The sequence below is a fragment of the Antedon bifida genome, chromosome 2 (genome assembly GCF_963402885.1).
Source record: "Antedon bifida chromosome 2, ecAntBifi1.1, whole genome shotgun sequence".
NCBI classification, from domain to species: Eukaryota; Metazoa; Echinodermata; class Crinoidea; order Comatulida; family Antedonidae; genus Antedon; species Antedon bifida.
In genome coordinates, this window is record NC_136227.1 from 33,485,340 (window position 1) to 33,510,796 (window position 25,457).

General features: G+C 32.9%; 5 protein-coding genes across 10 annotated transcripts in view; 3 read left to right on the forward strand and 2 right to left on the reverse strand.

Moving 5' to 3' along the window:
- Positions 1 to 5,007, forward strand: part of LOC144834739 (uncharacterized) — a 31,053-nt gene extending 26,046 nt beyond the window's left edge. For 4 of the 6 annotated variants that reach the window (XM_078689643.1, XM_078689648.1, XM_078689646.1 and 1 more), the window contains one exon: positions 3,530 to 5,007. In XM_078689643.1, coding sequence (XP_078545769.1) covers positions 3,530 to 3,689 — 160 coding nt within the window. In that variant the 3' untranslated portion in view covers positions 3,690 to 5,007. The remainder of the gene's footprint in view (positions 1 to 3,529) is intronic. The other 2 variants (XM_078689644.1, XM_078689645.1) reach the window with 2 other exon arrangements.
- Positions 1 to 25,457, reverse strand: part of LOC144834764 (large ribosomal subunit protein mL44-like) — a 186,910-nt gene that overhangs the window by 73,381 nt on the left and 88,072 nt on the right. The gene's annotated exons all lie outside the window — the stretch shown is intronic.
- Positions 1 to 25,457, reverse strand: part of LOC144834760 (stromelysin-1-like) — a 203,435-nt gene that overhangs the window by 55,217 nt on the left and 122,761 nt on the right. The gene's annotated exons all lie outside the window — the stretch shown is intronic.
- Positions 12,616 to 13,663, forward strand: LOC144835648 (trace amine-associated receptor 7f-like). Its single transcript, XM_078690723.1, has one exon. The coding sequence runs from the start codon at positions 12,616 to 12,618 to the stop codon at positions 13,567 to 13,569; it is 954 nt and encodes a 317-aa protein (XP_078546849.1). The 3' UTR covers positions 13,570 to 13,663.
- LOC144836266 (matrix metalloproteinase-18-like) lies at positions 15,704 to 22,028 on the forward strand. Its single transcript, XM_078691521.1, has 8 exons — positions 15,704 to 15,870; positions 17,738 to 17,820; positions 18,279 to 18,472; positions 18,772 to 18,993; positions 19,353 to 19,598; positions 20,050 to 20,154; positions 20,682 to 20,849; positions 21,226 to 22,028. Exons 1-8 carry the CDS (start codon positions 15,802 to 15,804, stop codon positions 21,657 to 21,659), a joined length of 1,521 nt encoding a protein of 506 aa, XP_078547647.1. The 5' UTR covers positions 15,704 to 15,801; the 3' UTR covers positions 21,660 to 22,028.

The window sequence follows — 25,457 nt, forward strand, 5'->3', positions numbered from 1 at the left end:
GAAAAGTAATATATATAATCTGCAAATTGTCTCAAATCAAAGGTTGACTTGGCATCTGAAATATTTATTTATTTTAGAAACAATATTTATATTATTATTATTGTTATCTGTGAAATTTACTATTTGTCATAGCTTAATATTGTTGTTTACTAACACATATTCTAATTTATTCACTAAGGTCTAAGTCGGACACTAGATTACCAACAATGCATTTCACTACCCGCTTTTAGACATATAACATATGCTGCAATAGGCCTGACAATTTATTTCTTATTAATTATATCATTTTCTTGGTTTTCTTAAAAGAATATTAAACTTACAAATAGCTGTACTCAGCAAGTATATATCCTGGAGTCTTTACAAGAACCTTATAAGTTTATGGTTCCTTAGGTTCTTACAACACATTAACCAAATTCAGTTCATATTATTTCAGAATTGAAAAGAGTGTACAAATTTGAATCTTATAAACAAATTTAAACAGCAAAATTAAACGAAATAATAGCAACAAATTAATCTAAGAGAAGTTCTCTCCATTAAGAGAACATTTTCGAATAACAACGTAGTGATAATGTTCATTAATTCAGTCATTATCTTTGTCTTGTGTTATTAAACCCTTATCATTTAACTATTTGGTATTACTGTAGGTACACTAAAATTGATGCAATTACCTTCCGTTCACACTCACATCCCTATTATGAAAGCACAGTACGCTTCATTGTGTGTTCTGTACGTAATTTGGATCCATAAAAAAACATCTCATGTGAACATCAGCTGAGCATGACAATATGATATGCTTTCACAACAGCAAACCCATAGTACATCACACAGGGTGCCGCCAGTACGGAATCACACAGATTATCACACGTAGTTAAAACATTGCTAGTTGAGGTTGACGTGTAGGATGAGTTTTTCATATTACATTTCTAGTGATCATGTCAAAATTATTCTATATTTTTTAAACTAGAAAAACATGATTTTAATTTGTTTTAAGGCAGAACTGCATATACAGTGTGTATGTTTACCAAGAAAAGCTGCCTAAATAATTGCATGACCAATTTACACAGACCAGTGATAACGGTAAGCGGAAAACCGCGTAGCTTGTCTCACGTAAATTCTGTATCTATCCTGAGCAGAAACCGCCTATCTGCTCCGCGTTATGTGTAAATAGTCATAAGGAATAACATAGACTCTTTTTTTATATTACCGGTACTGCTCATATGTGTAAATTGGCCTTAAAGAGTTAATGTACTAGTAGGTGCAGTAGAATAATTTTGACATTGTCCCTATAGTTAAATAGTTGCTGTACTATACATGCATGCCATGGAATAGACTTTGAATTGCATTAGAATGGAATATAATTTTGTTTTTTTGCATGGGACATGTGACTTCTTTGTATTTGTTATTGCATCTTGCTTTTCTTTTGTAGCTTTTTAAACATACTACTTTTGGGTGTTGTTAACGCTGCTCTCTCTCCATCATTTTTTTGTGTTTTCCATGTCGCATCATTAATTTTATTTAGTCCGTTTCTTATCTATATATATTTTGCTTTGCTTATATTCGCTTTTTTTTCAAGACAAATCATTACTTGCATGGCTCATTGTTTTATGTTGTCAATATGCAAAACATACTACAAAGCAGTAGAGCATAACATCTGCACATGCTCACGTACTGTACCTGCCAGTCATAATAATAACTTCATTAATTAAGCAGCCACATGGCTGTTTGGCCTAATTAGTGCACTGATTATGCAGTAAGTGTTCCTCGTTATGCTTTAGTTTTTGTGTGGTGTAATTAGATCCTTGATTGGTTGATAATTGATTGATAGATTGAGAGAAAAATTAATTGCTTTGCTATATAATTGATGTGTAGAGTTTGCCATCAATGGCTTACATCTATCTATCTTGCTAGTGTCTTCCATTCTTTAAATGAACGTTTTCATTTTACTTCAAAATGTAGTATTTGTGACCATGGTGGTATTGTACAATGCCATTTATATACTGTGTTGTTTTTCTGTTGGTATTATTGTCAATATTCTGTGATTATGTGTTTTATTTTACTGTAACATAGTGTACTGTCTGTTTTCATATTGTATGCAATGAAATGTGTTCATTATGTGTCACGTATAACAATCTTTTACTAAAGCACTGTCTACACTATCAAACTTTATGTGATTTGCCCATATATGGACATGATGATGTCATATCACTACCATATTTGGGCATATCATTACCCTATTTGAGCACATCACACTTTTTTTTCAAACTAGTTGATAGTGTAGACAGAGCTTAGAGATGTTATGTTATGTTTGAGATTTTTATTTGTAATGTTTTGTTTGAATCTTCTGCCGTGTTTAATTGATAACTTTAGACAGAATATTAGTGTTACTAAGGATTTTAGCGATTTGCGATGACCTACGACCTGTGACATCACGTTAATTTATTGTGTGTTTGAGTTGGGAGCAATTTTTTTCCCTAGGTCCTCGGTCATCCCAAATCATATACTCCCAATTATATACACTCTAGAATCTAAGGCTCTGTCTACACTATCAAACTTGATGTGACAAAATAATGTTTTGTGCCCTGTGGCATATCACTACCATATTTGGGCACCTAACTACCATATTTGGGCACATCCCAATTTTTAGTAGACAGATCTTTACTAATGTTTCAATAAAATATCAAATGCGTTAAGTTTATGGTGAATATCCTTCTATCCGCTTGTTCTGTCGCCCTCTACCTATAATCACTCCATATGCTACACTTGCCAAATGCTAACGAATTACATATTCAATTCCAATCTGTTCTGCTACTTAAGTAAAAGTCACATATTTTTTTTATTGTTTTTTTTAGAATATTATCTATTAACATTTAATCATCATTTCAGCTTGAGTTCTTTTTTTCATGTTTTTAATCAAATAATGCATTTCACTGTTTTTACAGATTATCATGTTTAATAACTAACTAATCATACTAATAACTTTACTTACTATTTTGTTTTCAATGCTACTACACTCAGTTTATAATAATGCTTTTAATACTAATTTTACTGGTGTATTATTTTGCTAACAATCTCAATAACACATTTACAATTTATTATTAACAATGTTAATTTGTTTAATATTTTATAAATTATCGGTTGAATAAAACTGAATGCCTGTCTATTATTCAGAAATATATTGATATTTTAAAATATTTCACAATCAATAATTTAGTAATCTTACACACTACTAATATAAAGTATAGAATTACCTGAATGGCATAGAGCATGTTTAGTTGAATATAGGGCATTTTTTATGTAAAATTGATTCATTAACTTCTAATTATTAATGTATACATTGCAGTGAGATTAGTACCATACAATCTAGTAGCAATAGTAACAACAAATAAAGTCCTAATCATATTACTTGTACATTATTTATAGAGAATATGATAACAATTATTTCTAGAAATTACACTAGGCATATGTCATTTTACATAAAGTTCACAATCTGTATGTTAACTAACACCTAATTTATCATTTTTGTTCGCAGTGCCAGAAAACGTCCAATACCATACTCGAGACCAGTCACAAGCCCCTCAGGATCTGACAGTTCTTACTATTCATATACCAGTCGCTCACGTAGCAGCAGGACGCCCTCACTCACACGATACAGTCGCAGCTGGAGTAGAGATAGCACGCACCGGCATTGACAACAGGCTGTCGATTTGTTTATTAAATTTGTAATGCAAAATTGAAAATATATTTGTAATTATGGGTGACACCTGGTTAGCTTGATAATACACAGTTTTGTTAAGTACTGAGATAAATTAAAATTAATAATTAGAAGTAAAATTCAATATTTAACAGTTTCTAATCTTTTTTTTTCTAAATATTAGCTTAAAAGTAGGATTTATGAAGACATTTTTTCTAGGCCTCAAAGCACACTTTGTGACCTATAAATATCAGTCTCTGCAGGGGTCTTGTTGAGTTTCAAGCTAACCGGGTGCCGGCTCATAACGTTTTCAGCCTGGCTGACTGTGTGTGTGTGTGTCCTGTATATATTATGATGACCCAATCATGGGTTTTATTTATCACTATTACGTGTGCAATTTCTATGTTTCTAAGTTGTAGTAACAGAATCTAAAGCTCTGTCTACGCTATCAAACAAAAAAAGTGTGATGTGCCCAAATATGGTAATGATATGACATCATTATATCCATATATGAGCATATCACATTTTTTTTGTCACATAAAGTTAGATAGTGTAGACAGAGCTTAAAGATTGTGTTCACTATTTGACAGTGCATGTTGTAAAAGTGTTGATAAGCCTACAGTATGTTGAGCCAATTTCCTCTTTCCATGGTGTTATTGTTATCTTACTTTTGTAAGAAGACCACTTTAAACTGTTTCCCCAACATTGAACAAAATTATTAAATTCATTCTGTTTCACTTTAAAATGTCAATATGGTAGTATAATACCCTGAAGAAAAAATACCACAATATGGTTTCTGCTTATTTTTAATAATATACTCTATAATTTTTTCTAAAAGAAATTTCAACTCTATTATAAATTTGATAGCAAACCATTGTTTTTCTTTTGGTCTCAATACAAAAAATTCTGTTGTTAATACAGCTTGGTTTACACATGGACGCGAAACGCAATGACGTAGGCACAACTCAAGTGAGTTGACCAATCACAAGCGACAGTTCAGTTGTTGTTGTGATTGGTCAAATTGCACGTGGCGCGCTTACATCATTGCGTTGTGTTTTTAATTGGGAACCAAGCTTATTTCTATGATTCACTTAAGCTTGGCTAGCTCAATACCAATACTGACAATCAAGTTTAAAGTCATACTACGATGTTTAATACTGACTAGTACAGTACTAAAATGTATGTTGATATTAAGGATAATAAATGTTTACACCATTTGTACTAGAATCAGATTTTAAATTATCGAAGACGGCAGATCCAATTGTAATTAATGTTTAATATCTAAAGTACGGTAATTAAATGCATTTTATGTTAAACTATTTGTATAAACGTTTTTTGTATTAAGGTGCTTTATAGATAGTAATTTGTAAAGTCGTTAAAAAAAATCCGCGACGTAAGAAAACGCCGCAACAGTCGGCGAACGCGGTTGCGTCTCTGGTGGCGTCATGCTTTAAAGCTTGGTTCCCACTAGCGACGCAGCGTAACGCAATCGACGCAATGTAAGAAAATTCGCTTCCAGTAATTGTGCTTGCCCCCGCCTGCGTGAAATCAAACCTGCGATGTTTGCATCACTGTTGCGTTGTCGTTTCCCACTTGTGATTACAAAATACAGCACTTTGCGTCAATACGTCGTTGCGTTCTAGTGGGAACCACGCTTTAAGGGTTAACCGTTAAACTTCGTTGTCTGCAACGTAATACGTTTTTTGTACAGTTGCGGTATACCGGTAAACGTATCCAAAATACAATAGGCGTGCATACCAAATACATAATTAAAAACCAGTCCGTGTAACACATATATAGAATCGAATAATGATCTTTGTAATCGAGCGATGAGGATATAACGGCGGCAACGATCATAACAACAACATACGGAAAAAGAAAACACATGTTTGTCGTAACAGCCAGACATAATGTCAGTGAAACTTTGCGTGATTTTATAAGTCGTGTCTTCCGACTTTGTTCCGTACACACTTTTTCTTTTTCGATCAACGTTTTGTAGACGAGACCATATATAATACTAGACGGTATAATAGTGACTAAACCCAAAGAGAACATTGTAACGAGTCCGATTTCTTCGTAATACATTCCCAAAAACATGTTTGCCGCCATTCCAAGCCACAGTGCATAGCAAATGCGTCTATAGTGAATTGCGTTGATTCGAATATACAGTACGGGCTTAAACACTGCTAAGTATCTGTCTAACGCAATTGTTATGATATGAACTGTTTCTATAGTCACCATATTTTCCCATAAAACAACAATCTGAAAGTCCAATAGTATTGCGCTTGATAAAAACAGTCCTATGTACAGCCAGCCCATAACTGAGCAAATAATTCGGGAAATAGTTGAGCTTGATACGAATACGTTTGTTTTTGTATGAAGTTGTGAAGATCTCGCGATTGTTAGCAAAAATAATACGTTTATTATCGAACAAATAGCATAACCTATCGTCAGGATATATAGATGTGTATTGTTTCCGCAGGTACTGTACCAAACGTGTTCGACGAGCGGTTTAGTCGTAGAATTTAATGAATCGACAACTGTAGACGTAGACATTGTAGAGTGTTAGACCGCAGCTTCGTCCAAACGCAGTGGGTGTGTAACGGCTTTGAGCGCTCACTGGCTAAACCCAGGGGTTTATGAGTTCCCAGAGGAAAAAACAGGCATCAAAATATGTCGAAACAGGCTAAAAACATCCAGCGTTGGAGGACTCCTTAGGGTTCCTAATCCAGGGGCCTCTGCGTTACGCCACTGTCAAAACGTTTATAGAAAATTATATATTATAAAATAATCGACGGTTAAATTGTGTGTAATTGATATGTGAACCAAGCAGTCTTCTTGTGTTCGCGTAAAGCATGATAATGTCGTTCCCTATTGGTGGTGTCAAAAACATAACTAAACCTGGCTTACAAGTCGCAACACTCAAGAGTAGCAATATATGATATTAATGTTTATTTAGTGATATATTTTGGAATGAGAATTCGATATTAAATGTCTGGTCATCTTGAACGTTGACGTTTAGTCAATTATACCGACAAGACCACGGTGATTGTACATCTAGGGAATTGTATACAAAAAGAAATAGCCAACGGGACTCGAGTTGACATCGTACTATATTACTAGCTTTCGATTTGCAACCTATGTCACGTTTACAGTATTCACTGTGCCTGCTTTTGTCGACGATTAACAATGGATGCTAGAAAATTCCAAATAATTTAATTATTTTCAATTCAATTCAAAGAACATTTATTAACGTCCAAAAGACAAAAAGTAACAAAAAACAACAATGGCAAGAGATAAAGAAAATGGACAAAGGCAGATCCCAAAAAGATGTGAATCTTGTGACGGGGTTGCCTTTACAAATTACTTAAAAATAGAAAATTATGGAAAAAATAAATACAAATAAAGTTAATAAATTAATTTTAAAAATAATGAAATAAAAAATGATGTGTATAGTCTTCGCAGGTACTGTACCAAACGTGTTCGACGGGCGGTTTAGTCGTAGAGCTTGAAGAATCGACAACTGTAGACGTAGACATTGTAGAGTGTAGATATTACAAAATAATCCAACACCATATAAATACGAAAAAGAAAGAAAAAATTTAAAAGATTTTAAAATACAAGCAAAATTCAAGAAGACAAAGGTCAGAAAACTACCTAAAATTAGGACATAAATCTACATAAGATATTGTTTCATTCATTCATTCAATCTTTTATTTCGGAATCCCTGGTACATAGAAAGTAAAATTACATATAAATAAATAAAAAATAAAAAAAGAAGACTGTACTAATTACTACTACTCATCTCAGGATGGCATTCCGCCTGGAGAGCATCTTTGACTTATATAAGACAATAATAATGTTTCTGTTTGTTATTGTTAGATATAATTATGTAGATAGTTATTTTTTTTCAATATTGACATTCTCATTCAAATACAGGATGTTTTTAAAGAAAACAGAATTTCTCAATCGATCATTTATTTTTAATGCGTGTGTAGTTTATGGAAACACAACGAACACAAAACTTGCATCCGCTATTTAGTTTTGATAAATTGATACAAACTTGCCTTCCATTCCCAAGGTACGGGTTCAATCCTGACCTAGTGCCGGTGATCCCGACTCTTTCACTCCCTAAGCCTCAAATGAGACGAACGTACGTTGTGTGAACGTGCGATCCTATTCTGTCTACACTATCAAACTAGTTTGACAAAAAAGTGTGATGTGCCCATCATGACATCATCATGTCCATGGGCACATCACATTTTGTTTGTCACATGAAGTTTGATAGTGTAGATAGACAGAGCTTTAGTATTGAAAATTGTTATCCTGTAACATAATCTGATTGGTTGATGGGCGTACCAATAGGATTGCCGTTTGTCACTGATAGATGCGTTGTCATAGATACACTATGCTCCTCAGATGTTCTTAAGTCCAACAATTGGATGGTAACGGCATCAAGTGTAAACATGTACTGTCGATAAGTTATACAGTATTAATTAATATTATTTATGTACAGGAGTGCTGTAAAGAAAATCTTTGAGGGCCAATTTAACATAAATTAAGGTAAGTTGGAACGTCAAACGTTTTTTAAGTACAGTAATTCTTTTTCTTTTTTTTCGATTTGTTTCTGCTAGGCAAATTTTAACTGTAATATCGAGTAATATAATGAGAAATTGATTATTTGAAAATATAAAAAAGTAGACATTGGTTTCATTTGTTTTATTACTTTTATTCTGTCACGGTAGACGTTTTATATTGAATTACACGTCGACTCGGAAGATTAATTTTATTGCAGTGCATAGTAGGCCTAAAAATATCAAATCAGAAATCAGTTAGGTGATTTAGTCTTTTCATACTTGATTTGTCTCTCGGTCATAGTTTTACACTTTCGTGAGACTTTATTCTTTCTTTCTTTATTTCCATTCACAGTACACGGCTGGATACTGGCTTCATAAACATCTCATCAAAATGTGTGTACCAATGTGGCTCAGTTGATGAATCCCTATTCATTGATGGCTTACATTTCAACATAACAGGATCCATACGACTAGCTAAACTATTCTCTGAAAATATTGATGATCTCCAATTTCAATATACAGAGAAATCATCATCCAGGCAACATGCTCAAGAATGTCAAACAAACAGAAATCAAAATACACGCCCCTGGAAACGAAATAGACATGGTTATTATAATCAACAAGCAAGAAATGACAGTTACCAACACTTTAGTTATGGCTCCAAAGACTCAACCTATATGTATGAACCATGCTGGAAATGTGGACTAAACAACCATCAAGCTTACGAATGCTACTATCAAGAACAGTTAACATGTAAATCATGTGGTCAATATGGTCATAAAGCAAGATATTGTGGTAATGTACATAATTATGATCATTATTATTACGAACGAAAAAATTGACCAAAGAGTCTAAGAAGTACATTAAAGTCACAGTCCGAAAAAGAGACTAACAATACTACTGAATGTTCCAAGGCCATAGATGATGTATTAATTAATGATAACCACTCATATGTAATAAATAATAGGAATAATACAATAACAGATATAAACCAAATAGTTAAAAAAGATCCTCATATATTTGAGGAACTAAATCAAAAGGGTTTTATATTTGCACATTTAAATATACGTAGCCTAGACTTACATTTTGATGAATTGCAACGTATTCTAAATAACAACAATTTCAATGTTTTTGGCTTAAGCGAAACATTTCTAGATAATACATTTATTGATGAAGATTTTCATGTTGACAATTATATATTACACAGACTAGATAGACGTAAAACTAAAAAAGGTGGAGGTGTAGCACTCTATATAAACCTAAAAACCAACCACAAAATTAGGAATGATCTAATGTGTAATGAACTCGAACTCCTATCTATTGAAATAGTACGTGATAAATGTAAAAATCTAATTGTTCTATTGTGGTATAGACCTCCAAATACTACAGCAGTTCTTTTTGAATATTTACAAAATATATTTCAAAAGATTGAACTGGAACACAAAGATATTATGATGATGGGAGATTTAAACTGTGACGTTATGTCTGACAATCCACATTGCTACACAAAGAAACTAATTGAATTAAGTGAAAATTTTAATCTAAAACAGATCATTGAAGAACCAACACGTATAGAAAAACATTCCTCTACATTAATAGATGTTATGTATTTCTCAAATGTTTCTAAAATATTAAAGTCTGGAGTTATCCACGTCGGCTTAAGTGACCACTCAATGCCGTTCGCTATAATAGGGAAAGGGGCGAAAAATAATAAAGATTCCAATAAAACAAATAAAATTAATAAACAGGATCATAATTATAAAATGACACGAAACTTTAAAAAATTTAATGAAGACAGTTTTTTAAACGATTTATTAATGGTAAATTGGAATGGTATTACCGCCAGTGGCGACGTAAGTCAGAGTGCCAAACTTCTCGAAACTACACTAACCAAAATTTTAGATAAACATGCTCCTTGGAAAAAACACAGGGTACGTAAAAAAACAGCTCCTTGGCTATCTGATGATGTAATTGAAAAGATGAGAGAAAGAGATAAACTCAAAAGAGAATGTAAACATTCTAAAAATGAATCACTCTGGAAAAGGTACAGACAGTATAGAAATATGTGCAATAAATTAATACGTAAAAGTAAAGCTAATTTTATTCAAGAAAGTATAAAAGAAAATAAAAACGATGTAAAAAAAACATGGGATACCATAAGATATATTATATCGTCAAAAAAGAAAACTCAAACTATTCAAACAATTTGCAATGGTAATGGCGATGTCCTCTATAAAGCTAAGGACATCGCAAATGAAATTAATACATTTTTCTCAAATATAGGTTCAAATCTTGCATCACAAATACATGAGCCAATAAATGATATAAATTATGATGAAATCGATGCTTTCACCGAAAAAAATTTTGAATTCGAACACATCACATGTGAATTTGTATATAAATACTTAAGTAATCTTTCAAAAAACAAAGCCACTGGTCATGACAACTTACCACCGGGCATTCTAAAACTGTCTGCCCCGATTATATCCCCAACAATTACAAGAATCATAAATCACTCCTTCACAACATGTAAATTCCCAAATACGTGGAAAATAGCAAAGGTCACGCCAATTTTTAAGAATGGTGAAAAAACTAACCCTAATAATTATCGTCCCATTTCCGTCCTACCTATACTTTCAAAAATAATTGAACGAGTCGTTTTTAATCAACTTTATGCTTTTTTGAATAATAATAATCTGTTATGTATAAATCAATCAGGTTTTCGACCATCATACTCAACATCTACTGCACTTACAAAAGTGACGGAAGACTGGTATAATGCAATAGACGAGGGTAAGCTGGTCGGAATCTGTTTACTAGATTTTAAAAAGGCCTTTGATACGGTAAACCATAACATACTATTAAGCAAATTGAGACTTTATGGTTTAAGTAAATATGTTTTAAAATGGTTCGAGAGCTATCTGTCTGAGCGAAAGCAATTCACAAATGTAAATAATACATTGTCTGATTATACACACATCCAATGTGGAGTGCCTCAGGGGTCAATCGTGGGCCCACTTGCTTTCCTCTTATATATAAATGACCTATCGAAAGTTGCAAACAAATGTAAAATAAGTATGTATGCTGACGATACTATAATTTATTGTTCTTCAAAAAATGAAAATGAAATATACCAAAGTATAAATGAAGAACTTATACAAATCCACGATTGGCTAAAAAATAATAAATTGAGTCTAAATGTCTCTAAATCCGAGTTCATGTTGATCGGATCGACAAACCGATTGGCAACCATCAAAGAAAAAAATAGATCAGTTAATATAGATAATGCTCTTGTACCACGCGTTCGATATTGCAAACATCTCGGTATCATAATAGACGAACACTTATCATGGAAAAATCAGATTGAATACATTCGAGGTAAAGCTCTAAATGGATTGGGTATGCTCAGACGATGTAGCTATTATTTTCCACAAAACATTTTAAAACATATTGCAAACTCTATTGTAATACCTTACTTGAGCTATTGTAACATAATTTGGGGAAATAGTAGTCAAACTCTAATGAAAAGAGTTCAAACTATCCAAAACAGAACAGCTCGAATCGTGTGTGGTCTAACATGGGACACACCTAGTAGTGAGGCACTAAGACAAATTAATTGGTCAACTTTATTTTATCAAGATAGATATGAATGTTGTATGGTTATATATAAGGTTTTGACAGATAATGCCCCACCTTACCTAAATAATGTATTTACATACAATGATATAAATTATAATCTAAGGCACAGTGATACACATCTATTTATCCCGAAGCCAAAAACCGATTTTAAAAAACGAAGTCTGTCTTATCGTGGAGCAATTATATGGAATAGTCTCAATGTTGATACCCTTCCAAATTCAGTTAAGTTGTTTAAAACGTATCTGAAAAATGCATTGTAAAACATAATGGTATGGTAATCTACGATGGTGTACATCCAACTTTTAAAATGGCTAAATATCATGTAAAATGTGTGTTTTATCACTATTATTTTAAGGTAAATGAAATCAAAAAGATTTATTATGTATTACAGTAGAATCCCCATAAATTATACACTTCGATAAGGGTTCCCGTTTACACGGGAAGTACCGGTATGGTGTACCCTAAATAGAGGTGTCAGGTGAAGGGGATTCTGCTGTAATTTTGTTTCTTTTCAATTTCAATTTTTTCGTTTCTTTCGTATTTATATGGTGTTGGTTTTTTTTTTGTAATACAGTATCACGAACTTGTGTAAAAACAATCAATGTTGATTGAACGAGTTGTGCTGTACATCAGTCTCGTGTCTAAATAAAGTTTATATATATATACATTTCAGTTCCTAATTTTGTCATGTTTTATTTTGAAAGGATAATGGAGGAAAACCGCACGGAAGAAATTGAATCGGACAGTTTTTATTACTATATGTTATTCAATTGTGGACTAACATCTTTATTTGCAGTTGTTGGAGCTTTTGGTAACTTGTTAGTCATTATAACAGTGTACACAATACCGTCATTACATACTGTTTCAAACATACTTCTCGCGAGCCTGGCGTGTTCGGACTTTTTATCATCGATTATTGGTGTACCGCTGGCTGTATACGTTAATATATATTCCAGAACAAGTTTTAGCGACACTGCTTTAAAAGGAGATATCTGGTACATCCCATTGTATATCTGCTGTCCAGTTTCAGTATGGCATCTATTTTTCATCACACTTGATAGATTTTTTGCCATTTCATATCCGTATAAATACAAAAAGCATGCGCGTCTTATTTACGCGGTTTATGTAGGTATTTTTTCGTGGACAATCGGAGTGATTTGGGGTCTCGTGCCCCTATTCGGTGGCCTGGAGGAAGATCAGGATTGCAGCCATCCAAGCGTTTGTCAAACATACAGCTATTCAGCGTACCGTGTTTACGAAGTAATGAGCATTTGCGGTGTCGTATTGACATTTTGTACTATTGCAGTGATTTACAGAAAAATATTTTCTATTTCGGCAAAAGTTAAAGATGAAAATATGCCAAGTGGAGAGCGAGAACGATCTGATATCTTTAAAAGAATGAAGTCGCTGCGTAAAACTATAAAGACTACGATGACAGTGGTGATTGGCTTCTTCGTGTGCTGGTCGCCAATGGTTTTATATATGGCGATTCACGTTGGGTATAAACCTACAAATTACCCTATGAATATATTTAGAGCATTTGCAGAAGTTACAAGTATTTTAAGTTTGTCAATAAATCCCATAATTTATAATTTTATGTTGAAATCATTCCAAGAGGGTTTTCGAAGAACCATTACAAGAATCGTTTCGTGTTACTTTTGATCAGGTTTGGTTCTCACTTGGAAGACGCAACGCAACTTAAAGCTTGGTTCCCACTGGCGACGTAACGCAACGTAATTGATTTGACCAATCACAAGCGATGGATTATTCGAACACTGGCTTTGCATTGGTCAACTCGCTTGCGCTAGGACTCTTGAACAGTTACTGTACTCGGGTGACGGCTTCAAAGAAGGGATAGTGGATTCGTACATCTTTAACAAAACAAATTCTAAAGATATAAACATAATTCAGTTGTATTGGACATTATATGTATGTAATGTAATCTCGCACAGTCTTAAGAAATGTGTTATTATATATAGTAATTCTTGTCGCAATAAATATAATGTAATCACAACTTTGATTGAATAAAATTAAATAATAATATTAGCCTATTCTCGGTACTTTAGTTTGACGAGTATCATTGGAAAATTATGCAATAGTCTCGCATAGTGTATCACATATGACGCCTGTATCATAGCTTCAATAAATAATGTTTAGACGTTGGGTATTATTTTCTTTATATACTCATGTGTTTGCACAGGTGCAGTTAATTTACACAGACGAGCTGTAACGGTAATACAAAATATATATAATCTGTGTTATTCCTTATGACCATTTACACACTACGCGGAGCAGACGGGTAGTTTCCGCTCAAGATAGATACAGATTTTACGTGGCAAGCTACGCGGTTTTCCGCTTACCGTTACCGCTCGTCCGTGTAAATTGGCCTTTAGATGGTATAGCAACCATTACGCGTTCTGTGTTTATAAAAAGTAAGTCATTTAATTTCAATAGGTCAAGTGGTTTCTAAACAATATACATTTCAAACCGGCCAGTTAAATAACTGAATTAAATAATTTTGTGTTAACGATAAGGAGATTGAATTAGTTAAAAGAGAGTGAACATTATTTTTTAATAATCAGCGACACAATAGATGTGATTATGAATCCATTATCGTTTATAACATTAGACATATTGACAAATTATTTTTTAAGGCTATCTGGCGCTCCTTCTTAGCCTATTCATCTTCCTTAAGGCCAATTTACACAGACGAGCGGTAACGCTAATAGAAATGATTATAGAATTATATTAGAATATTAAAATTATAATTATAGAAATGTTATTCCATATAACCATTTCACACAACGCGAGCGGTTTCTACTCGGGATAGATACAGATTCTACGTTGGACAAGCTACGCGGTTTTCCGTTTACCGTTACCGCTCGTCTGTGCAAATTGACCTTTATTCCATACTCATCCTCAAACATCATTACATTAATTCTCTTCAACGACGTACGTTTTTTTATGCCTCCTTAAATTCTATTCTCTACCTACTAATGTTTGTAAAAATAACAACTCAATTCACAATAACTACAATAGGCCTATAGGTAATAGATCTTTGATATTTACATATAACCTACACCATCTTAACCCCTACACAACCAATTAAAACTATTTTCACCGTAATTTTAATAAAACGGTCGCAAATTATGGAAATCCCCAAGTTAGCGCTGTCAAAAAATCCTCGTGTTGAATCTAAATTAAATAATTACGTGTAAACGGTAAGATTGGTTGAAACAGATATATTAATAATATTCAAATATTAATTTCAAAGAATGAAAATTATTATTTAAAACAAATTCATTAACCTAGCCTGCATAATAACGTTTTATGAACTTAATACAGTAATCAGTTGAATGACATTGTCCGTGTTATGATGATGATCATGATGACCAGCAGAGGAAGTCTACATCGTTAAGAAAGCAAAAGACGAAGACGAAAGATCCGGTAAGTTTATTGACAAACGGATGGTGAAAGTAATCGACCCTGGTCATTCAGACATAAAGAATGATTTTTCTCCCTACTATCAAATAAAGGAAACTGCCTCATAAACAATGAATAAATTACACACCACTGACGCCTTTAAATGTTGAAAGAAAAACAATACATTTATCTCTCCTTATTTAGAAAGTGTAATGACGTCACAACAAAGTTTGATAGCCTATAAAACCAAAGGAATTCTCAATCAAGTGCAGTTCAAACAAAACACAAAGACGGCACAACACACGTTATCTTACGAATCACGATTCAAGTTCGACTTTTATCTCAGCGTTCACCTGACGGGGATTTGGTGGTATACAGTTTCAAGTATTTAGTAACCAGCTGAGACAAACAGCAATATAAAAACGAAGTTTTGTTAGAGGAAACACGCATTAGATATTGCGATCGAGCAAGATGTTGAAGTGTTTAGTGGTAACAGCAGTTCTTTGGACTGTGGCTACTTGCATTGAACAATCATCATACGTAAGTTTGTATGTTATTTACTTATTTTAGCAAACACTTGTTTACTAATGGAGTTATATGTACTATGTTATAGGAAATTATTCAGTGGCTCTTCTAGTATGAACTCAGTTATCAATCTTAGATAGAGAGTGTTTGATCTTGATTGTGTAATTTAAAACTCCAACTGGAGTATCACTCAATGTGTAGATAGAGCTTGATCTTGATTGTGTAATTGAAAAACTCCAACTGGAGTATCACTCAATGTAGATAAATCTTGATTGTATAATTGAAAAACTTTATCTGGAGTACCACGCAATGTGTAGGCCTAGATAGAAGTTGAAGAAACAGATGGATAATGACATTGTATTGGCCATAGTAATACATCTGTTCGCATACCCCAAGATTCGAACCAAGAATTCATAGTTTGGTGTGCAAGCATGCTTTCTATTCAACGATTATATATGTTTTCTGTGTGAATACAAATATCTCCCCGTGTATTTTTCCTAGCACTGAAAATGCTAAATTTAGAATGTTATGTAGGCCTAGTAGTATAATGATATATTTAAATGCGTGTACAAACTGTCTGTCCTATGTAGAAAAAAACCCAAAATAATACAGGTACTATTTAAGATTTACTGTTAATTTTTGACTTGACGCTTTGAAATTTAGTTAGCTTTGTGAAATATGAGGGTGCCATGTTTGCGCGTTTGCTTTCTGTCGATTCCCTGTTAATTACACACTGACACTAACCTAATTTTTGTATAAAAAAACAACGAACTCGTTGCTTATTCATCTTTTTCTTTTGTTGCTATCGAGATTGTATTTTTTTAAATAGTAGATTTTAGTATCAGTTGACAACTGGAAGCAGAAAGCCTAAAGGAAATCATCATTTTACAGCCAAATGAAGTTTAATTTTGTTTACTTTTCATCAGTAGCGACTATAGTTGTTTTGTTTGAGTACACTCAATCGGTCATTGACATTATTAAAATCAAATTGAAGGTTCCCCGGAACAATATCATGGCACATTAAACAGAGGCCGCACCCTTGGTAATCCACCTGATTTAAAGTACAGTAGTCCGTAGATCATAAGTTCACCTACTTGATAAAGCGTAGGACTACCTCCATGCACAAGGTGAACGCATAGCTCGAAAATAGCAATTGCGTCAACCGCGGCTACGCAAAATTAATATTCTGCGCACTGCATTACTGTGTGAGCTGTCGACTATTGGATCATCAAGTAAATCGTTGCTTTCTTCCTCAAGATATAGGACACGTTTAATGGCATTGTGTTTTTGTAGGCAAGCATCCAACCTGCACTGAGATATCGTTAAAACCAACAGGTTGTCCAGCAATTCTGAAACAGCGAAGTAAATTAGTTAGAGTAAAATGATAAAAATGTAATTTATAGAAATGTTAAAGTTCCTGGCACCCCTGGAAAGGTCAAGTTCCAATCGACGTGTCCTTTTCTAGCCCCTACTTTTTAAAATTGATTATTTAATAGTTAGAAGTTACGTATTCAAATCTGAGAGCCACGGGTTGTGTTATAATATGCAGTTACACACGAAGAGACGTCGGGATGCGTTGGCATTCAACAAATTAAGAAGTTGAGGAGAAGGAACGTTTTAGGCCTCGGGTCATTAATGATCTCAGTGGCGGATCTATAGTATGGCAATTGAACTCATGACTCACGAGGTCCATTAACGAGGAAATTGCTATAGATACTTTTTATTGTTTATATAAATATATTTTCGAGTTTGCGATTGAAATAATACAAATATTGTGAAGAAACGTCATGTCGAGAGACATTAGAAGGTTTTGTTTTGCTATTTTTGTCTCGTGTGAAGTACCAGTTAGGCCTGCGTAACCAAACAATTTGTTTTCTTTCAGGATTACTTAAAACAGTATGGGTGGGTTGGTAATGGTCCTGACGGATCACAAGCAGAACCATCAGTTGTTGAGGAATCAATCAAGTAAGTTGTTTTTTTTTCTTTTATTACAAAAATATATTCATTTCATAATGACGTTTTTCATAATATTCATATCTTAACACATTAATTTCTTAACACATTCATTTCTAGCGTATTCATATTTTGTCGTATTCATTTCTTAACGCTTTCTTTAACGCATTCATTTTCATAACATATTCATTCCTTAACATAGGCCTACTCAGCATATTCATACATAAAGTAAGTTGATGCCAAATATTATAACGTGGAGTAATAAAAATAAAGAATAAATTTCACCCTCAAAAAATGGAAAAGGCATATACATAAGAATAAAAAAAAAGTGTAGTATTGCATAGGCCTACTTAAGACGCGCGCGTATTGAAGACGTACCGTTATTGTTTATTTTTGTGACGTCACTAGTATATTAGTTGAATGCGCTGATCAAAAAATGCTGAAATAAAACATTACGTTTGTTCTCATAGGTCGTTCCAACGTTTTGCTGGCATTAAGGAGACTGGTAAAATAGACAAACGTACGAAGAGAATGATGGAGAAATCACGTTGTGGTGTCCCGGATGTCTTAGGTTCTGGATTGATGGACATGCCAGTATCTGAACTAAATCTGAATACGTCAAATCCATACGCGCATAACAGAGCAAGAAGATATACAACTGACGGTAAATACCACTGCTTAATCTTCTCTAAGGATCTGTCTACACTGTCAAAAACTAGATTGACATGATGTGCACAAATATGATAGTGATATGACGTCATCATGTCCATATACGGGCATATCACACCTTTTTTTTCGTCAAACTATAGTTTGATAGTGTAAATACCACTGCTTTCGTAAGCATAAACTAAATGTGTTACTTTGTATCCCATCGACCCAATTATATCGATATTCGAAATAGCTTTTTTAAACTTTTTTTCGATAATCAAAATAAATACTAGCAACAAATCGATTTTATTTTAGGTTCAAAATGGTCAAAGAATGATTTAACCTACTACTATTACAACTACACCCCAGACTTATCAGGAGTGGCCCAAAAGGACGCCCTCCGACGAGCGTTTGATTTGTGGTCGGAGGTTACTCCGCTCACATTTACTGAGGTCAACTCCCTTCCAGCTGACATCGTTATCGAATTTGCAAGCAGAACTCATAGTGATGGTGCTTATGCTTCATTTGATGGTCCAGGTAAATATAAAGATCAATCAATTACCACCAATCAATAAATCAATTATCGATTTTCAATAATTAATCAATCATCGATCACCACCAATCAATACATCAATTAATCAGTCCTTGCCAATGAATAAATAAATGTTTCGATCATCGATTATCACTAACCTAACCAATCAATCATCTATCACCCATAAATCAATCAGTCAATAAATTATTGATTAGTTTGATCATGAATCAATACCGTAATTATTTCAGTGATTATTTATTTATTTCAATAATCATTTATCAATCGATTGAGCAAATAATCAAGCCATTTATTAACCGTACGTTTACTTCTTTACTTTACATACGACATTTGTTTCTATTTATAGGTGGTACTTTGGCACATGCGTACTTCCCCGAAAATGGTGACGCCCACTTTGATGAAGACGAGGATTGGACGGTGGGCGTGGACCGTGGCGTTAATTTATTCATTGTTGCTGCCCATGAGTTTGGACATAGCCTTGGTCTTGGTCATTCAAGTGCCCAGGGTGCATTGATGTACCCCTGGTATCAAGGATACGTACCCAATTATCAACTTCCTAATGACGATATCAACGGAATTCAATACCTTTATGGTAATTTCCGATTTTACTAATATTATTGTGTGACGTAATAATAGCCTAATTTGTTATAATATATAAACTTTATTTATTCACGAGACTGATGCACAGTACAACTCGTTCAATCAACATTGATTGTTTTTTTTTGTGATTATGAAACACCATATAAATACGAAAAAGAATGAAAACAAATGAAAAGAAAGTACTATCAGTAGAATCCTTATAAAAGATAGTACATAATAAATAGTTTTTTGTTTTCATCTTTTATCTTAAAATAATAATAACAACATTTTACATAGTATTTAGCCATTTGAAAGAGGATGTAGATACTAGGCTACAGATACAGGTTGCACGGCGATGAATAATTGTAATAATAATGTATTGTATATTTGGAAAATACTTTATGATGTCATATTGACTACTGTTATATATTTTATTGTAATTCTAACATTGTTGTGTGTTGTAGGTATGCCACGCGTCACTCGTCCACCGAAACCACCAAAGGACGACAAACCGACCAAGAACGCATTATGTAAAGATTCCGAATTTGTAATTGATGATATGATTAGAGGTAAGTGTATGTCATTTTATTTGTCCAAAAGGAAATTCATGTTGCCATACCATTGCTCAAAATTAGTTGAAGGTTAGTAATACAGAAAAAGACAAAAATATTTGACAAATACAACAGAGCTAAAATATTACTCTGATAAATAATGAAATTAACTTAGTTGATTAAAAAGCCTCATTGAATGTGGAACAAAAGAATTAAGAAAGCGTTGATTATGGTTGACAAACATAAGTTTGAACTTTTATAATGCAATAATTAAAAAATAATTCCACAATAACCTGTATTAGATATTATTCGAACTGAAAACACAGTGTACCGGTATTATTGTGTAGGTTCATTGGAGCACAACATTTCTAAAAACCGGGCATAATAGTATATAATATAATATGTAGTTTTTGAATACTGTAACAAACACAAACTAGTTTGACAAAACAAGTGTCATGTGACCAAATATGGTAGTGATATGCCCAAATATGGTAGTGATGTGACATCATGGTGTCCATATATGGGTACATCACATTTTTTTGCAGGTCCGGATGGTAAGACGTACATGTTTATGGGTCGGTATTACTACGAAATTGACGACGTTGGAATTAAATCTGGGCCTAAAAAAATAAGCAAGCTATTCCCCGGCGTACCGTCTAACTTCAACGCAGTGGTCAGTTCTCCTTGGTCTAAAAGGACATACTTTTTCAAAGGTAAGCACGTGTTTTACTGTACTTAGTAAAGCTTGGTATCCACGTGGACGCAACGCAACGACGCACTTCTGACGATCACAATCGTTTCGTAATTTTCAAATTATCTACGGTCGCCGCGCTTAGGTCCTTGCGTTGCGTTCAAACGAGAACCAAGTCTGAATAGCATTTACATCTGAATACGTAGTAAACACACTTCTGAAAACAAGTCTGTGTGTGAAAAGTCACTAATCATTTCAGGTTTTAGAAAAGCCTCTAGAAATATTATGCATCAACAATCTAAGGCATTAAAACCAGCATTATAGTAGGACATGATTAAATTAAAAACAACGAAAATGGTACATTGTGTGAAATTCAGCTCTATTTTATTATTTAACAGGGGATAGATACTGGCGATTTTTCAACTTCCAGTTAGAAACAGGCTACCCTAAGAAGACCACTGATATCGGTGTCCCCAAGGGACCTCATGCCGCATTCGTCTGGGGCGGTAACGGACAAATGTACATAGTCAAAGGCAACAAATATTATAACTTCAACGAACAACAGCAGAAAGTTATAGGATCTCCTAAGAAATTTAAGGCCTATTGGAAAGGTGTCCCTACTCCGATAGATGGCGCTTTCCAGTGGAAGAACGGAAAAACTTATTTCTTCAAAGGAAGGAAATATTGGCGGTTTAATGACAGTAAGCGTAAGGTTGATTCAGACTATCCTAAAAAGACGAAAACTGCTTGGTTTGGTTGCAGTAACAAATCTGGTGACGTGCCCAATAGGCTGCAGCAGAACAGAGCTGCTGATGCTCAACAGGGAAGCTAGACAAACATGTCTGTTACTTGACGTTATCCTACACTTAATTTATATTAATTTAATACTAAACAACTTAGAAATTAAATCTAACATTCCTGGGAAATGTTTTTAAAGAATATTTGTTTGAAATGATGTTTCTATAGTGAACGAAATAATCACTGTTCTCTTTGTCGTAATGTTCTAACCGTAAAGCTAGAAAAATAAAACGACGTTTTTCACATTAATTTGTGAACGATATAAATGAGTGAAAACACTAATGGTTTAATGGTTTTAAATTTATATAGCACAAAATACAAATAGTCTCTGTTTAGCAGAAGTGTAAAAATTAAAAAGTTGATGTAAGACCAACCAGGAAAACCACTAGAACATTTACAGTATGAACCCTATTCAGCGTTATAGATGTATGTAGCACAATGCTCACACACGTTAGAATTAAAGTTAAACCAATTTATAAACCAGTAAGTAGCTTGTTTTTATAATTACAGCAAATTGTAAATATTTAGTTATTTCATTTTTCAACAAAACAATTATGTATATGACGTGTTTACCGTTTGATCAATGTGACGAAAAAATATTAAAGGAATTTTTTAAAGGAAAAATTTTCTTCAATACATAGGCCTGTTTTGAAAAAAATATTTTGGCATTTTTTCGGAAAAGTATAGTACAGGGATTTTTTCAAAAATGACCAAATTTCGAAGCTTTTATTTTTTGACAAAACTGGTTTCTATGGCACTATAATAATAATATGATGATAACGCAATATATGAGCATATGTAGCAATATTATCGCATAATAATTACATTTAAACAACTTGATATTTTAGCAATTTTTCGAAAAATATCCCTGTACTATAGTTCAGGGATTTTTTTTTAAATTGGCCAAATTTCGAACCTTTTATTTTTTTGACAAAACTGGTTTCTATGGCACTATAAGATTATGATAACACAGTATATGATCATATATAACAATATTATCGCATAATAATTGAATTTAAACAACTTGATATTTTGACCATTTTTCGAAAAAAATCCCTGTACTATAGTTCAGGGATTTTTTCAAAAATGTCCAAATTTCCAACCTTTTATTCTTTGACAAAACTGGTTATTATGGCACTATAAGATGATGATAACGTAATATATGATCATATATAGCAATATTATCGCATAATAATTGAATTTAAAAAAATTGATATTTTGACCATTTTTTGATAAAAATCCCTGTACTATAGTACAGGGATTTTTTCAAAAATGTCCAAATTCCCAACCTTTTATTTTTTGACAAAACTGGTTTCTATGGCACTATAAGATGATGATAATGCAATATATGATCATTATATAGCAATACTATCGCATAATAATTGAATTTAAAAAATTGATATTTTGACCATTTTTTTGATAAAAATCCCTGTACTATAGTACAGGGATTTTTTCAAAAATGTCCAAATTTCCAACCCTTTATTTGTTGACAAAACTGGTTTCTATGGCACTATAAGATGATGATAATGCAATATATGATCATATACAGCAATATTATCGCATAATAATTGAATTTAAAAAATTGATATTTTGACCATTTTTTTTATAAAAATCCCTGTACTATAGTACGGGGATTTTTTTCAAAAATGTCCAAATTTCCAACCTTTTATTTTTTGACAAAACTGGTTTCTATGGCACTATAAGATGATAATAACGTAATATATGACCATATACAGCAATATTATTGCATAATAATTTAAAAATTTTTCGAAATAACTTTTTTTTTAAATAACATGCGATAATAATATTGCCAATGTGCGTATATTGTTTTACCAACCTCTTATAAAGAAAAGATCGAAGTTGGCTATTTTTCGAAAATGTTCCTGTACATGAAATTTTCTAAAATTATGGACTTGCACCTGGTTCGTCTAATTTGAAAACAAATACAGTATTGACGTATTCCCCACAATGTTTACGCAGAGTAAATACATATTTCTTTACTGCGCATAGTTTTACACCTCATTGTAAATAATAGTTTATAACCATGACATTCTTGTTGTGATTATGACGCATTATTGTCAAACATTCCTTTGCTAAAATCATCTAATAAACAATAACATTATTCAACGGGGTCCCCGGATCTTAGTGAGTCATTATGACCAAACAGAGGAGGCCTTGATAGCCATCGTAATTACTGTTTTCTCTTTTACCTGTTATTGAAGGGAAACGACTCACGTGTTTACACTTACTATTAGTTCACTATTATGGTTGTTGTAGACATGCGGGTTTAATTCGAGACGTCGCCGATGACAATGCAAAATAAACAAAGAAAGCAATCATAAAATGTTCTAGGAAGAAGAAACTCAATTGGTGTTTATTTTGTCAACATATGAAGTAACTGCTTAAAGATGTATTGTCCCCCAAAAACATAAAAAATGAAGATTAATTAAATCAGACTTTGAATATGTTATTTTGTAGTTTTAATAACGTTAATCATTGCCATAGAAAAAAAAATGGAAAAAAAGTAATGTTTTCACTTATAAAATGACAAAATAAATGGTTAAATTCAACTAAACATCTATTAACTGGCAGCCAATTTGACCATTTTTTGCTTTCAATTACAGTTTTTTCAGTTAAAATACATTTTTTTTAATCCAATTTTTGGCCAAAGTGGATAACTATTATGTTACATTAAAATGGCATATTCAACAAAAAATGTTTAAAAAAAATTTTTTCAAGGGGACAATACATCTTTAAATATTTATCAAGTATATAAAAATAAAAACATAAATCTACTCGTGGTAGAAGACGCGTTCATTTATAATTACAGTAAGTGCACACGTACTTTAATATTTTGTACTAAAATCATTGGAAATATGTACACCACCACTTACGTCATTTGTTTTTGCGGCATGTGTTTTGTGGCATTCCTCATCTGTTTCTACATTCAAATGTTCTTATAAGAGGATTTAGAAAAGTGTTATTGGTATTTTGGCAAGAGTTGTATCCTACGTGACTCTAAGTTGTACTTTATAGTAGGATATTAGGCTTATGTTGGTGTACAATTTGGTACTGATAACGGATATCATGGGTTCCGCTTTAATTCTTACTTAATCCAATGGAAGCAATAGTAGATTTGATCAATTAAATTATAGAAAATACGAAGAAGACTATGACGTAATTTGAGCTGTAACTTAGAAAAATTACGTGGAAATGTGATGGGAAATAAGCTATACTCCATTCGGGCTACCTTTTTCTGGTGATACTCTGTCTACACTATCAAAGTTTATGTGACAAAAACATGTGATGTGTCCATATATGGACATGATGATGTCATCATTACCATATTTAAGCATATCACTACCATATTTAAGCATATCACTACCATATTTAGGCACATCACACTTTTTTTTGTCAAACTTGTTTGATAGTGTAGGCAAAGCTTAAGAAGACTATATTATTATGACCTCATTTGAACTGTAACTACGAAAACGTACATAGGATGTACTGTTATGTGAAACAGACTGTACTCCATTCTGGCAACCTTTATCTTGTTACTTTATTCCTCCTGGAAGAAAATCATGAAAAACGGAAAATAATAATAAATAATAACATAAGATGGAATTTTTGTAATAAATGTTTGTAACTTTTACTATGTCTGAATACATATTTGTATATACATATAAACACGTACTGTTGGTTATATTAATTGTCAGAGAATTTTTCTAAGAAAAACGTCAACTATGATGACGATAAAACTAATTGAAATCGTCATTTTGGTCAGAATTGACTGGTTTTTCGGATATTAATTCATAAATAGAGGAAGTGTGAT

What these genes read in the sequence shown, in the direction of transcription:
- LOC144836266 (XM_078691521.1), top strand. Translation starts at nt 15,802, where the DNA reads ATGTTGAAGTGTTTAGTGGTAACAGCAGTTCTTTGGACTGTGGCTACT. An exon ending in AAGAAGATATACAACTGACG is followed by an intron (nt 18,473 to 18,771) that starts GTAAATACCACT and finishes ATTTTATTTTAG; the next exon opens with GTTCAAAATGGTCAAAGAAT. An exon ending in AAGGACATACTTTTTCAAAG is followed by an intron (nt 20,850 to 21,225) that starts GTAAGCACGTGT and finishes ATTATTTAACAG; the next exon opens with GGGATAGATACTGGCGATTT.
- LOC144835648 (XM_078690723.1), top strand. Translation starts at nt 12,616, where the DNA reads ATGGAGGAAAACCGCACGGAAGAAATTGAATCGGACAGTTTTTATTAC.